Genomic DNA, 14,543 nt, shown 5'->3' on the forward strand with positions numbered 1-14,543 from the left:
TTTTTTTTTTTTTTTTTTTTTTTTACTGCTACTTTATAACAATTCTTATGCCAAAAGAGCTTCAGAAACAGCAGAATCACTTCATCAAATGCTGAAGCAAAGACAGCCGTGGGAAAGACCTAAACAGCTTTTAGGTGTTGCTGCAGACAACAGCAACAGCTGGGATAAGAGATCAAGAGCCCTGGACTGGTCTTTCTAGACACATTTACATGCATCATCCTCATGGCACAGAATTACAAAAACCAAGCCCCTATTTTAGCCAGCACAGAAGTGGAAGGATCCGACTCTCCACGGGRCGCACGGTGGCCGCTGGCCACGAGCAAGGGCCACCCACGTCCCCGGGGGGACAGGGCTCCGTCCCAGCTGGGGATCCACGGTCCCGAGTGCTCCGCTCCAGCCCACAGCTCCTTTGGCTTGTGTGCGTGATGAGAACGTCCCCATTTGGGCTGCGGCTCAAACACGTTCCTGTCTCCACTTCTTTAAGCAGCAGGCAGACAGCGGGGGTCAATTACCCACATTCTGTTAATCTCAAACTGCTCTTTGCTTCCATCTCTAAAGAAAGCAGAACACCACTACGTACTTTCTGAAAGCAGAAAACTACTTTGAAGCAGGTAGAGGTGGTTAAAGCAATCCTGAAGCAATACTGGCATCCCACAAAGAGATTTAGGGCACAAACTGGTAAGAGCAGCATTTCCTTCCACAGTGGTGCCTTCAAACGGGAGCTGGCACCGAGCCAGTCTCCCTGCACTCCAGCAGCGCTCCCGGTCCTCGGGATAATGACACACTTTGGAAATTACCACCTCGAATTAACACCCTTACCTATTTCCCCTAAAGCAAACTTACTACATTCTTTTCATTCATTACCCCTTCAATCTAGATTACTCTAATGAAGGATCATATGCATTAAGTCAGGATCCTGCTGCCGTCTCTCCACGCTTTACTTCCCAAGAGGGATACACATTACAGCTGTTTTAACTAATCTGTCTCAGAGTTCTGTTCTGCTACTAAATTAGCTGCTATTTTAGCAGCAAAACAATTGCACATCATTCTGAAGCTGAACAGGCACCCGCATTTTCTATGCATTCCCATTCCTTCAAGTCATTTCAATTACTTTTCCCTATTACTGGAATCCTGCTTAAAGTCACAAGGCAAAAAAAAAAAAAAAAAAAAAAGAAAAAAAGAAGGCCCCAGCTGCATGGTTAAGTGCGAAGCTCATGATTCATCTCCCAACAAAAGGGACCGTCCACAGCTAAGTTCTCGCGTGTAACAAATACCGCGCTTGGACGCTAAGGCCCTGCGGACACTTTCAGCAGGGTTCATAGGGGATGAGAGGCTTCTGACCTGCCTTTTTTTCCTCTCTAAATTTCTGCCGGTCACTTTTTGGGGTGAAATACCCAGCACGTGCTCTGTATGTCCCTGCTGGAGCAGGCGCTTGGACTGGATGATCCCTAGAGGTCCCTTCCAACCTCAAGGACTCGGTGATTCTCACCCAAGTGCGGGCATCTCCACCAGACAGCTCCTGGCTTGCCAAGCGTCCATCTGCAGTCAGCGCTCAGCCTTGGCAGAAGCCATGCATTTTCCTTAATTATTATATGCCAAACAACAAGCTGCAATTCTTAAAAAAAAAAAAAAAAAAAAAAAAAAAAAATCCAACAACTGAGTACCATAAAATTATAAAATTGTATACAGCGCTACAGCTGTATATAATATAGTACCGAGATCCCTCTGCTACTCCACAATTGCTATGAATACCGCAATCATCATTTGCTATTAATTCAGCTGATTTAACATGGGTTTAGGGTTTCAGAGTTCTGTGAGGACAAATTTTTAGAACATAAAATTTTATGCTACTTTGAGGGTAAATATAAACTCCGTCTCTAAGCGCGGCCTGTCTCAACTTCTCAGCCATAAGTTTTGAGTTGTGCACGATGAGCAGGAGCGACTCGATGTGCTGTTAAAGCAGCGCACACACGCAGACAGCACGGAAGCTCGGCTGCTGTTGGTGGTTGCTCCCAATTATTGCAGTCTGGGGTCCCTGTGAAATGTTGGGACACATGGAAATTTCTTCTGAGTGACAGMGCACGACGTAAAGCGGGTAAAGAGCTCGCTTTTCTTTTACCCAAACGTGCATTAAGTACGATAGGGCCCAAGTAACAAGCACAATCTTGACATTAAATATACAGAGGGGTGCTTTGTTGCACACGCTTGGACACTGGCATGGGCTTCATTTGAAGGTCCCCACGAGCCACTTGGTAAGTTAAGGCTCCCATCAGCGGTGAGCTCCATGTGGGGGAGCCCATGAGTTACGCACGGTTTATGTAATCCTTGCAACCTATAACACGTTGTAAGCGCAGCCCACAGCTTTACAAAGCGTACACAGAAGTCCAGGACTGTTCTGAGGGGCAGAAACTGGGCAATCACACCTGACGTCAGCAGCGTAACGTGGTTCTGAGAAGAAGTTGACACTACTGGACACGACCAGATTCCCCTCCCAGGCACAGCTCTGCGTGCCGAGCACCCCAGCTCCTGGGCAAGTGTTTGYAGAAATGCTGACACGTCCCAAAAAGCGTGAGGAGCACGGCAGGAAAGTCAAAGTACCCGCGTCCCGACCAACACTTTGAACATACACATAAAACACTACTGCTGAATTTAATAAGTACCTCAAAGTGGGATGCAGAGAGCAATTCAGAGGGTTTGAATGAGACACCAACCTGCAGATGGGTTTGCTAAAAGGATGGATCCACAACAGAAGAGTCAGGCTGCAAACGAGCGTTGCCCCAGGGCAGACAGCCCRTGGGCCCAGCCTAAGTCCCCTCCTGCTCGGCCCTCGCTAACTCCCATCCTTCCTTCCATCATCCATGTCGATCAAAGAGTAGTAGTTCAACAAAGGCACAAAAAGGAGACATTACAGGAAAATTGAATTAAAACTGAAACTTACCCTTTTTCTTGTTTTTAACTGAGCTCGGACCTACAAGGAAAAAAAAAGAAAACTAGTGAAATTCAGTAATCACTTCCTCTGATGTAGGAAAAAACCCCCTCCTGCCATCCAGAACCACCAGTAAGTAGGTTGTCTAGAACTGGAACGAAACTGCTACCAAAAACACTAAGCTGGARCTGAGGAGAACACAGTGAATGCTGAGGACAGCATAACAAAATATTTTTAACATAAAGAAATAGTTAAAAGGCAAAAAGCAGCCATAAAGGTATGTATAAAGTTAAAAGCCAGTTACACCTGCAACTGCTSTTATGAAAGCGAAGGAAAATCTTCCTGCTCAAACCACTGACTTTTTTTAGAGGCTCTTGCAAGGATCTGCTGGGGARCCCAACCAGGTGGTAGTTCTCCTTGTAAAACGTCGGACCTGAGGACTCCTGTCCTCCAGGAGCCAAGACGCAGGGGACAGCAACGTGACCCTGTGATTTGTGGGGGTCTCCAGCCAGGAGCGCGGGCGCAGAGGCGGCAGCAACGCGAGGAGCTAAAGCCCTTGTGCCACGAGCACGCTGCCAAACCCCACGGAGAGACGGGGAAGAACCACGGAAACCCGGCGGAGACGCGAGAAAGCCGTGAGAAACGCTCAGGGCTTCTCAACAGGAGCACCACCTGCCACGCATTGCGCCACGGCAATGCAAATTCGCGATGCAAATTCCTGGTGTCACCCATATTTAATTTGCTGTGATTTCCTATACTCAAAGTCCTAAGCGTGGAGCTGCCCGGGGGTTTCGGGTGATGCTGCTGGATGGAGAAGGGAGATGTGGGGAGCAGCAGAACGGGACCCTGCGTGTCTTGCAAGCACCAGGAAAGTGCTTGTGGCGCCCGGCCCGCGGTACCCGCTGCTTCACAGAGCCGGGAAAAAGCGTCTGGGGGCCCAACGTGGAAATAAAGCACCGAGCGGCTGCGTTTGTGTCTCTTCAGAGCCCCGAGTCACGAGAGTTTATTTCATGTTATATATATCACACCATTAGCGCTATAACCAGAGTGAAAGTACAAATAGCTGCGGCGAGCCAAACACATTGGGGCTGCATGGAACCAATTAGCTTCAAAGATGAATGGGACCAACGAGAACCACATGCGATGTCAATGTTCGCAGTCTATATTACAACACACGCATCTGTTCCCGGCACGGCAGAGAGAGATGTTACGGCTGTGCAAGTGAATCTTTCGACAAACACAAAAATACTTCTGACATGAAAAAAACACAATATTATTAGCCTTGGGAGCTCCTGAGCCTCTGGGGTTTGCATCTGCTCCTCTCCCAAGAGGAGGGGATGGATAATTTAATTGTAGCAGAGAGCTGTAAGATTCGCCTGCTGCAACACAAGACAGAACTTGCCGGATTTTTGCTCAAAATGGGAAACTCATCTGAGCCTCCTGAACGCGCTGTAAAATGGTGATGAAGGGCAGCCGGGGCGGCAGAGCCCCCAGGACGGTGCCTGTGCCCAGGGGGACGTGAGCGGGTGGAGAAGGGCCCGGACGCTGCCCGGCAGCCCCCGGGCACGAGGAGCCCCTGCCCACCGCGGCCACCACCTCAACAGCCAGGCCAGGACACCGCTGCAGGCGGCCAGAGGAGCTTTGGTGACCTGGCGTTGTCCATGAGCAATTAGCACAGAGAGCATCGGAGCAGCAAAACCAGCCTGCACTGTGTGCGCAGAGAAAAGCAACCCAGAAAACGCCAGGCAATTATTTAAAATTATTTAAAATAGGTGGACTTTTATAGGAYAAAATGGCACGAGTTTCATGCTACCGTAGCAATTCTTCAATACGTTCTTCAAAGATATCTCAATGTGGAAGCACACCGAAAAGGATGATCAAGAACATGCTTAGCCAGATCAACCAAGTATAGATTATTCTTAACATGCATTTGCCCATCTTGTTCTCCAGGACCTCCAAAAAWGAAATTCGCAGAGGAAATACATAACAGATCTTGAAACTTCTCACAGCTGAACCTCCCTGGCTACCATTTTATTGTCCTGCTTTATATGCCAGGGGCATTGAAATTATTTCCTTCCTCCCTCCTTGCAGGAGACCTCTGTAGTTGGAGACCCATCTTCCGACTCAAGTTGTCTTCCCCAGCCTAAACCACCACAGTCATTCAATTCTTCATCCCAGATGCCCATTAAAGATTTTRGATATTTCATAGCAATCTCCTAGATGTTCTCTCCAACACATTTCCAGAACTTTCGTGCCTCAAACCGGGCACAGCCCTATAGAGTAAGTCCCATCAAAGCCAACATGTCTTCTAGGCCAGTCCCTTACAAATCAATATAAAACATAATAAACATTTCTGCTGTATGGTGCAGCTGCTCAGCTGGAGCTAAGGAGAACACAACGTATGCAATGATTTTCTGTGATACAGCCAGGAAAGAGGGAAGGGTAATCCTAGGAATTGTCAGCGGAGCTATTTCCAGCAGGGAGAGGGAAATACTGAACCACTTTGCAAAGATCCGCAGTAATTCATTCAATCCCCATYGCACAAAAAGGCTGATTTAAACGAGAACAAGATGACAGGGCAGCTCCTGCGAAGGTCAAGCAGACGGGACTGGACCGCCCGGTTATTTTCTTYGGGAAATAACGAGGCAGGGCTGGTCTGGAGAGCGCAGGGACCGTCCACCCTGCGCAGGGGATGAGACCTGCAGCGAGCACGGGGCTGGTGACGGTGACCTGCCTGCATGCAAAGGGCACTTGTGGCACCAACCGCACATCCGTGASTCACGGTGACGGCCGCGCTGGGAATTAGAAGGCTTCTTCTCACCCCCTGATTGCCGACACTGTGGGATGCAGCTTGGAGGGCATCCTCCGGCTCAAGGGCGAGTTCTCTGGCATTTTGGGAGCTCCCCAATGTCCCTCTAAAAGTCACCAGTCCCTCTGGGAAGCACTTCGGGTATTTTTGCCTGCTCTCACTGAAAGCCATCATTTCAAAACTACCAAGCAGGTCCCAAGCCCAYCTGAAACATTTAAACTGGCCACCCGATCTACTTCTATAATTCATCATAAATGGACTTATGRAATAATTTCTAATGATGATGGAATAATTTCATTTCCTTCAGCAGAAGCCCCCCGGCTCCGGCTGCAGCGATTCCCGGCAGCTCTGCTTTCCACCAGCTGGGCGCTCTGCTCAGGACACCATTCCCCCATTCCCAAAAGGTGTGAGAGCAGCAAAGCTGCACGCTGGGCTTTTGGAGACCGGGCCTTTGGACAGCCCGAGAGCTTGAGTTCTTTAAAAGCCGATTTTCCACATCTGCTTCGAAAATCAGAAAGAATGGTACCAGAAAAGGAGGGAATATAAAATGAGCAACAGTGGTAAGCTTGCAGAGAAGGTTTTAAGCAGGAAAACGAAGTTCTAGATGGGAGCAAATACCTCAACACAGATAAAATGCCACCCTCCAAGCTTTGTGCTTGCAGACACCGCCAGGCTCTGGGCAAGCCGCAGACACGTGTGTGCTAACTCTGAGCAACACCAAGTCACTTCCTCGGGCAGAATTACTACGGCCTTAGGTTTTAGTCATGAGCCAGCTCAGCTGCAAACCTCTCTCCTAAATTAGCAGAAATATTTGCACGAGAGGAGGTTTTGTTGCATAAAAGAGCCCCGTGGCACCTATGGGGCTTCACAGAACAGGTTCTGCCCCCCGGCTCTGCAGACCTAACAGTGGCTGGAAAACTGCCARAGCTTTCAGAAAAAAACAGACGGTGATGCAACTCAAACATATTACACTTGACATGTTCTCTCTTATAAAGCTTAATCGAGCATATATTTCTTCCCCRATTTTATTTCTGCATGCTACACACCACCATGATTTACTATAAACTTAAAAATATCAAAACTTCTTTAGGACATATGCTGATATACATGGGATATTAAAAAACTGTCTTCACTTATAGCTTATGCGTGTGGATTAACAAGGAATACTTCAAATTCCTTCAGAACAGTTCAAACCGATTTCATTGATGGCAACAGATCTTTGTAATTATGCCTGCTTCATATAAAACCAGTAAAGGGTTGACATGACAGGAATCCGTCGAGCAAAGGACTAGTACCTGAGAAAGCTGCTGAACTCTCTCCAGTTCTCAGCTACAAGCAGCAGAGCAATGCTGAGGAGCTCTCTCCATGCCCTCTAGCAGCCCCGGCACTAAATTCAGGGCAATTTCTGGGATAAGGGGAGAAAAGGGTATATCTGACCGCCTCCAAAACACATTAGAGAAAGTTCTGAAAGACCCACCCTTAATGTGGTTTTAACTTTATCCCAGAGCACCAAGAGGCAGTAAGAACCATCCCGCGGGCATAGGCCCCTGGGCCCTACCTGGTACTGCTGCTTCGTGATGAGCTGCATTGAACCACCGTGAAACCAAACCAGGAGAATCTAGTGGTGACCTCAAGCCAGCTACGAAGAGATAGGCTACAGGAACTGGAATATCGAGGTTGCCCCAGCTCATTTCCAGGATTCACTCCATTTTCACTGCTTGCTCTGGGATGAGCAGGACCGTCCTTTTCCATGCTCCTAGCCCTAAGCTGCAGGATGCACTGCCAACCGCCTTGCCTAAGCACAGCTCGCGTTGGGGAGATGAGCAAGACCAGAAAATACGGGTGAACCATTCACACGATGTGGAGCTCTCCACCTCACCGAAGCCTTCTGTCTTCTGCAGGGGAGAACACAGCAGAAATCCACCTTCATCCCAGGCTGAAACAGCAAACTGAATCAGAGACAATCTCGGTGGTGAATGGGATGCTAGTGGCTTCAGAAACGACACTTCATCCTCAATTGTAAAACAAGCAGGGGGYGACTTCTGGATGAAATCATTAGGTCTATGGCTGCTTTCAAGAACATCTACCTTAGTTTTGGAGGGAAAACTGAAACTAAGAGCTCCACATGACTTAGCTACGTGTGTTCTCAAAACTATACCATTTTGAGAACTACAAAGAAAACTACAGCTTTTCTTTGAAGAATGAACTTCTGGCTGTAGCTGGAAAAAGAATATCAATAACCACGGCTCTCCACAGCTATGGGAATTCGTGTTAACCCTGTTAATCATCCCGTTTAAGAAAAAGACCACTTGATAAATCTGAGACAAAGCACTAATCCTTAATAATTTCTCATATGTGCCTCTGACCAGCAACATCTACCAACCTTGAACGTTTCCATCGTTCCAGGAAGGAAGTTCTCTCGAACATGAAACTTTCAAAAAAATAAGCAGTAAATCAACTATTCAGGTGATTATTTTTACAGTTCCAAAGGTCTATGCCTTGTCTAACCAGCCTTGTTAACTTTCGCAAGCATTAAGACCAGAAAAAAAACATTATGATGACCAAGAATAAAGGAAGTTCTACCATCAGTCACTCTGTCTCCATTTGAACAATTTCAAGGCAAAAGAAAAAAGAAAAAAAAAAAGAAAAGAAAAAAGAAAGCTCAAGTGTTACTTCAGAGATTAAAAGATCCCAAGCAATGGAGAATCTACTACATATTTTGGTAAGTTGTCTCAAAGGACAAGATCAAACAAATCCCCTTTGGTCAAATCTCTGAAACTCCATTCTTTCATTTACAGAACTAGTGTAATAGTATTTGCTGCATTCACATGGGTATGAGATATGTAACGCTGCTCAAATATTCTTAAGTGCAATGTTATTAATGCCAGACTATGGTGGAGTTGGGGAGAGAAGGATGTTCGCTCCCAAGCACATGCTTAATCTAGAACATGTGGGTTTGGGGAGGTTTGGAACCAATATGTTTTCAACATTTTCAGGAAATTTGTTCTAGCCAGATGAAAGCTTCTTGGACCCTACTGAAATATTAGTGATACAAATACTAAAACAAGATGAGTTTTTTTGCTTTCCCCTAAAAATAAATTGTTTCGCTACTAATTCCAAAGAACAAGGCAACAGATCTTGAGAAGCAGATGATATCTGATATTATTATTCCAAAATATTTAGAAAAGAAGTTATGATATATAAGTACAGGAAAATATCCCAGAAGTAAAACACATCATGTAATTCTCCAAACTTCTGCTTTGCCTTGCCGGAGTACTCGGCAGGCGGGGGGATGAAGAYGGGTAGTCTTCCCCTAAATAGGGAGGAAAGAAACTGCCTGCAACTGCAAGCAAAATGCCTGGCTCCAAGATAGGGACAGAATGGGATGTCCCAAGTACAAGGCTATTATTAACTGAATATACTGTGTATTGTGTAAGTGAATGTGGAGCTCACCACATAGGGCCAAGGCCAGGGTCATTCTTTTATCGTCAACCATCACTGCTGCTTCTCTCCCTACTTTTGTTTCAATTTTGTTTTAAACTCTTCAGATTTCACCTGTGGCCAGAGTCACCCCCAATTCTCTTTTTTTTTTTCTGGCTACATCTTAGACCGAGACCCTCCACGCTGGTGTCCCAACACAGCCCCTTGCTGGGTGGCATCTTCCTTCCACAGCACGAGCCTAAGTTCATCCTGGCCCCTGCTCAGTCGCTTCAACCCTACGCACCCAACTCCCAGTCTCAGTCTCTGAAGTCTCTGTTGCTTCAGAAGATAATGGTGCCCCATCAGACTCCAAAATTGCAGGCTGCTAAATCCCCAAAGCTGGCGGGGTGCCAGCGCAGAGCTGACACTCTTTGTCTGCGATACCACACCCTGGGGAGCATCAAGCCGCCTAACACTCATAGCCAGTTTCCTCCAGCCCTCGAGATCAAGAAGAGTTTGCAGCTCATCTTGCAAGCTTTTGAGGCACTCCCTTGGCCATGTCCACTTCTGAGGCTATTCTTCATCTCCTTCAAGGACATTTCGTATGTCTCCATATGTCTCAAGGGGAAGTGTCCCGCACTGAGGTCTCCTCTGAGACTTCTGGGACACTTTGCTTCGTGGCCAGAGGGTCTGAGAAGAGTTTGTGTATCAATAGCAAAGGCTGAAAATCATTTCTCTTGTGGTGAGTTAGATATGAGAGTTGCTTTTTGCTGCCTCACTATTTTTCTCCTCYGAGCAATCCGTCAAAAGACGGGTCTATATCCATGTGCCATCCAGATGATCGGATCCCGTTCCAGGCGCTCTGTGAATCAGTAGCCTGCTCTCTCCTTATTCCTCTGATCCCATACACTAGACCTCATTTTTAGACCGTTGGTGTCAAATTGAACRGAGAGAAGTCGCAGCTTGTTCCTGTCCAGCCCCCAGGGTCTCTGGAGTGTCACCAGAAGTCAGAGGTGCCACCAAGTCCCCTCCCCAGACAGCTGCAGACTATGAGAGGTCTCATCATGCAACAGAAGGCTCTGTGTTGCTGTTGACTTTGGGCTCCTCACACGACCCAAAGAGATTCTTACCTGGCTTGACCATTATGAAACGGGGCTCTTCGCAGGTAGCAATAGCTCGGTCGAACTCATAAGGAATTTGAGGGCAGTTAAATAGCAAAATGCAGCAATGGTGGCAGACATACAGAATATGCTGCGATGTATTTTAAAGAGACCCTAAGCTAGATTGAAGGGAAAAAGTCTTCAGTTAGAGTTCAGGATAATCAGAATGGAACTGCAAGCAAGAGAGTCAGTCCCAAGGTTAGAGTCAAACCTAGGTCAAGCACAGTCAAAACCACATTTAATTTTGCCCYGGTAAAGGTATTTGCAGAACAACCTCGTTCTGCCCGACTTGGGCAGGGGGATGCCCACCTGCTCCCATGCGYTGACCAGGACACACTGGAGCAAGACAGACCCACCCAGCCCTGAATATTTCATATCTAGGTTTCTTTGACAGGAGGAACAACCACATCAAAACAGCAGCAGCCCTGGAGCCATCTGGCATCCTTGTTTTCTTGTCACATCTGTTACAACATCGGTCCTGCTTGGGGAGAGGGTTGGATCCAGTGACCTCCTGAGGCCCTTTCCACCCGAAATTACTCCATGAACTCAGCTCTGCCCCTCTACCAAGAAGAATTCCACTGAAAATTGCTACTCACCCTCGTTAACCCAACAGGAATTTTAATTGCTTTTTAGGACACAAGGAAGGATCASTTGACTTTAGCTTCTTCCCTGAACTGTACTGGATCTGTGTCTGTCCCAGGGCAGAGCACTGCTCCAGAAGGCCAGCGAAAGCCTGGAATACCCCAGGAAACCTGCCATACAGTAAGCTGGAAGCCAGGTAACTGTTTCTTTAGTACACTAAAGGCTCTTGTTTTCATTGCTCTTGAAAAATTGAGGAAAATATCAGCAAACTAAAACAAAACACCTCCATTTTGACAAATTTGGAATGAACCTGGAGCAAGAGAGAGGCAAGAGGGAGGACTGAGCAGAAGCGAGGTGGGTTCTGCTGCTGGGCGCTGCCATAGTGCTTGGAGCAGGCTAGGGATCCGGACCCCCTAGGGATACCGTGGAGGTCAAGGCCAACCTGGCAAGCAAACGAGGTAACGCGTGCGGGCTGCGCGGCCCGGCGCGAGCAGGGCACCGGGGACCCGCGCTCGAGCAGAGCCTCAGCCCGGCTCCCCGCAACCGCGGAGCCCCTGACGCTGCCTCAGTCACCGGCTTCCCCAAAATGAACCAAACCCAATCGCTCCTAAGTGTCCACCCCGCTGAGCTCCGCTCCCACCTAACCAGCCGCAGCCAGGCTCCTGAGCCGGTGGCCACYGCACTTCGCTCCGGGCGCTCTGGCTGGCGAGGGCAGGGAGCGGGATTCCAARCGCTGCAGCTTTGCAGCAGACCTGACAAAACTCCACCACGGTTCCTAATTCAAGCACCTAATGCCTCTTTTTTTTAGCCTGCTGGCTGCACTCACACAGCTTATTTTCTATACGGCACTGYACCCTATTGCTTCCTTTATCAATACCACATATTCGAATCTAACAATCTGAAGCGGAGTATTACAGCTGTGTTTTTATTTTGTTTGTTTTATTCAGTTGTTGCTTAACACAAAACATTCTGACATTTTAAGTCATATCCCACTAAGATAAACAACTAACATATGTCATGAATTCCAGCCGAAATGCTTCCCAAGGGCTTGCAGCAAGGTTTGAACCAGTGTATTAAGGGCTCTCTTAAAGGGTTTGCTGGTGAATTTAAGTGCCCATTTCCCCATGGCAGCGATCCCAAGGGATTTGAGGACAGGTGGGAGGGAGCCTGTTCGGCTCAGCAGCAGTTTACCTGTGTTTTTCTTCCTCCTAGATACAAGTAATTGGACTGAGAGCTCCTATGAACATCCTGCAAACATCGTGCCTGCTAAATAAGCTTAATTGCACGGGACAGCACAGACCTCCGTCTACAGATGCACGTGTGCACAAACTCCTACGCTGCCATTTGCAGCATCCGAGAGGAATGGGAAGGAGGGAGAGCCCGTTCTGCTGCCTGGCGAGCCTGGCCTTCCTGCAGTGCTCATGTCCTCAGCAGCTACAGCAGCAAAGTGCCATTTGGCCCCGCCAACTCCGTGCTCACCCATTCACGTCCTTGCAGAGAGATTAATGTACTTAACCGAGTCCTGCTGATATTAATGAGCCCGGTTATGAATGCAACAATGCGGCTATACATCAGGGCTAACAAAGCCCTAATGAAAGCACAGAATTGCCGAGGCACATTCACAGCTTCGCCCCGAATGCTTTCCTGGTGGTGGTGGTCTGCACCCTGTGCAAAACTATACGTCTTTTCTTATAGTTGCTGCATGTGGCCAAAGCAACCGAGCGCGTGTGCAACATGAGGCCAGAAAGGCACAATTGATCACAACTTCCAGCTCTCATCAGCAGCGCAGCGAGAACGACGTTGGCTATTCCATCCCTCCCCCTGCTCCCAAAGACAGAAGAATACRCGTGTTCCAGCCCCAGATCCGCTGCAATCAGAGACCACGTAACGCCGAGAGCGGCCCGAAGCTCCCTGCAGCCCCCGGCCCTCGGAGCGGCCCGTGCAGGCAGGCCAGCGCTGCCGCCGCCCCGACGGGCTCCGCACGTGCAAACTCGTGTCCGCCGCGCAGCACCGCGGACACGCAGCCAAAGAGCCACTTTATTCACCCAAATCACAGCCCAGCTGCAAATGCTGCAGGAGGGCAGGCAATGGAGCCCCTCATTCCTTGGGAATCTCCGACCAGGAGCTGATTTTGCCATTCGCAGCGCGTGGTGCGCGGCATCCCTCAGGAGCCAAACCTGCTTAGATGCAATCGCATCCCTGCACTGCTCTAACATCTGCTCTCTTCTCATTAGTACCGGCCACGTTTTGTAAAAGAAGAAACTGTTTAGCACCCTTAACCTTCCCAATGCTCGACTYGAGGCATTATATGAAAAGTCGCAGTGTTTAGAAATGAAAGGCATATAGAATCACCCACAGGCAATCCTGAAAACTTTGCTCCCTGGTTAAGTTTTAAAAGAGTGCAAGAACCTCATTCCAGTTGCAGCAGGGCCCGGTGAAACACACACCTTGGCTGAAGCAGCGAGAAGCTCTCAGGAGAGCCCTGGAGTCCCTCCAGAAGCTGACTCAGCACCAGGAACTACACACACAACCTCGTCCCTCTTCTCAAGCTTTCCCATTAACCCCAGCACCCCAGAGCCTTTCAGCCGTGATGCTCCTACCTTACACAAAGCAGGAGATGGGGAGGTGTCTGGGTGGGAGAGACAAGCACACTGAGGAAGCTTTGCAGATGGAAYGAATCCCATCGCTCCTGGGAACTCATCATGAACGACGAAGTTCCTTGGGAACAGCCCAGATCCAACAGGAACGGCTGGTGACAGAAGCATCCGAAGGTCACGCATGGATCAGGGCACCCTGACTGTTGCGTTGGGATCTCCGTGACCTGGACCAGCTCCTCCCCGTGCTGCTCCTCGTGGCTCCCACACCAGCAGGTTCACACATCTCYTCCACTGAACTGCTCTGAACGCTCAGCACTGAGCTGGGGAGCAACGAGCCACCGGAGCGGGATGAGYAGTGCTGGATACCTCTGGATTTCGACCCGGCTCATGTCGTGTGTCCCCACGGAGTCCTCCTCATCCGCGCACGCTGCAGGATGTGTCCCAGCACTGGGGCTTTCGGCAGCTGACGCTTCCCAGAGAGCTGGCCCGAAATTCCCGACTGGAAACAGCGTCAGCTTCAGTCCTGGGCGAGCACCTCTAACGCTCACCAGCTGCACGGAGCTGCCCCGAAACGCTCCTGCTCGGATGCCCCCGGGATCATCCTCCAACAAATCCCAGGACGTTCTTCGCCAAAAACTGTTAGCGGATTTGCCCTTACACTAATTCCAGTATTGAAAAGACAAAAAAATCATAGTCTGAACCAAGGACACAATATTTCGCATGCACGAACAAATGTGCTTTCTTAAAAACTACATATAAAGCAAGAAGATGCCCTTTCCCTAGACAACCTTCACCTTTAGCTTCACCTGTTTCCAGGAGTGACGTGGTGTTAATCTACCACTGCTGTGGCACGACTTGAGCTTCATTCTGAATTTTTAGRGAGTTTTTAAGTTTCTCTGGATCTTGTCTAGGAGAAAATGCTAGTGAGAAATGAACACGGACACCAGATTATGGCCAAGAATAAGTCATCTGTATTTTTATCACTGCATCTTCTTAGCAGGAAAGTGCCCAAGGAACGGTACCTTATACAAACAGGCTGCCCCATGAGA

General features: G+C 48.5%; 1 protein-coding gene across 1 annotated transcript in view; it reads right to left on the reverse strand.

The window, feature by feature from the left end:
* The window catches only part of EDA (ectodysplasin A), a gene marked incomplete at its 5' end in the record, with an annotated part of 33,990 nt that overhangs the window by 8,138 nt on the left and 11,309 nt on the right, over window positions 1–14,543 (reverse strand). Inside the window, one exon of the mRNA XM_026054640.1 lies at window positions 2,939–2,968. Coding sequence (XP_025910425.1) covers window positions 2,939–2,968 — 30 coding nt within the window. The remainder of the gene's footprint in view (window positions 1–2,938; window positions 2,969–14,543) is intronic.

Source organism: Nothoprocta perdicaria, unplaced genomic scaffold, assembly GCF_003342845.1.
Source record: "Nothoprocta perdicaria isolate Ctin4 unplaced genomic scaffold, notPer1 scaffold_124, whole genome shotgun sequence".
Taxonomy (NCBI): domain Eukaryota; kingdom Metazoa; phylum Chordata; class Aves; order Tinamiformes; family Tinamidae; genus Nothoprocta; species Nothoprocta perdicaria.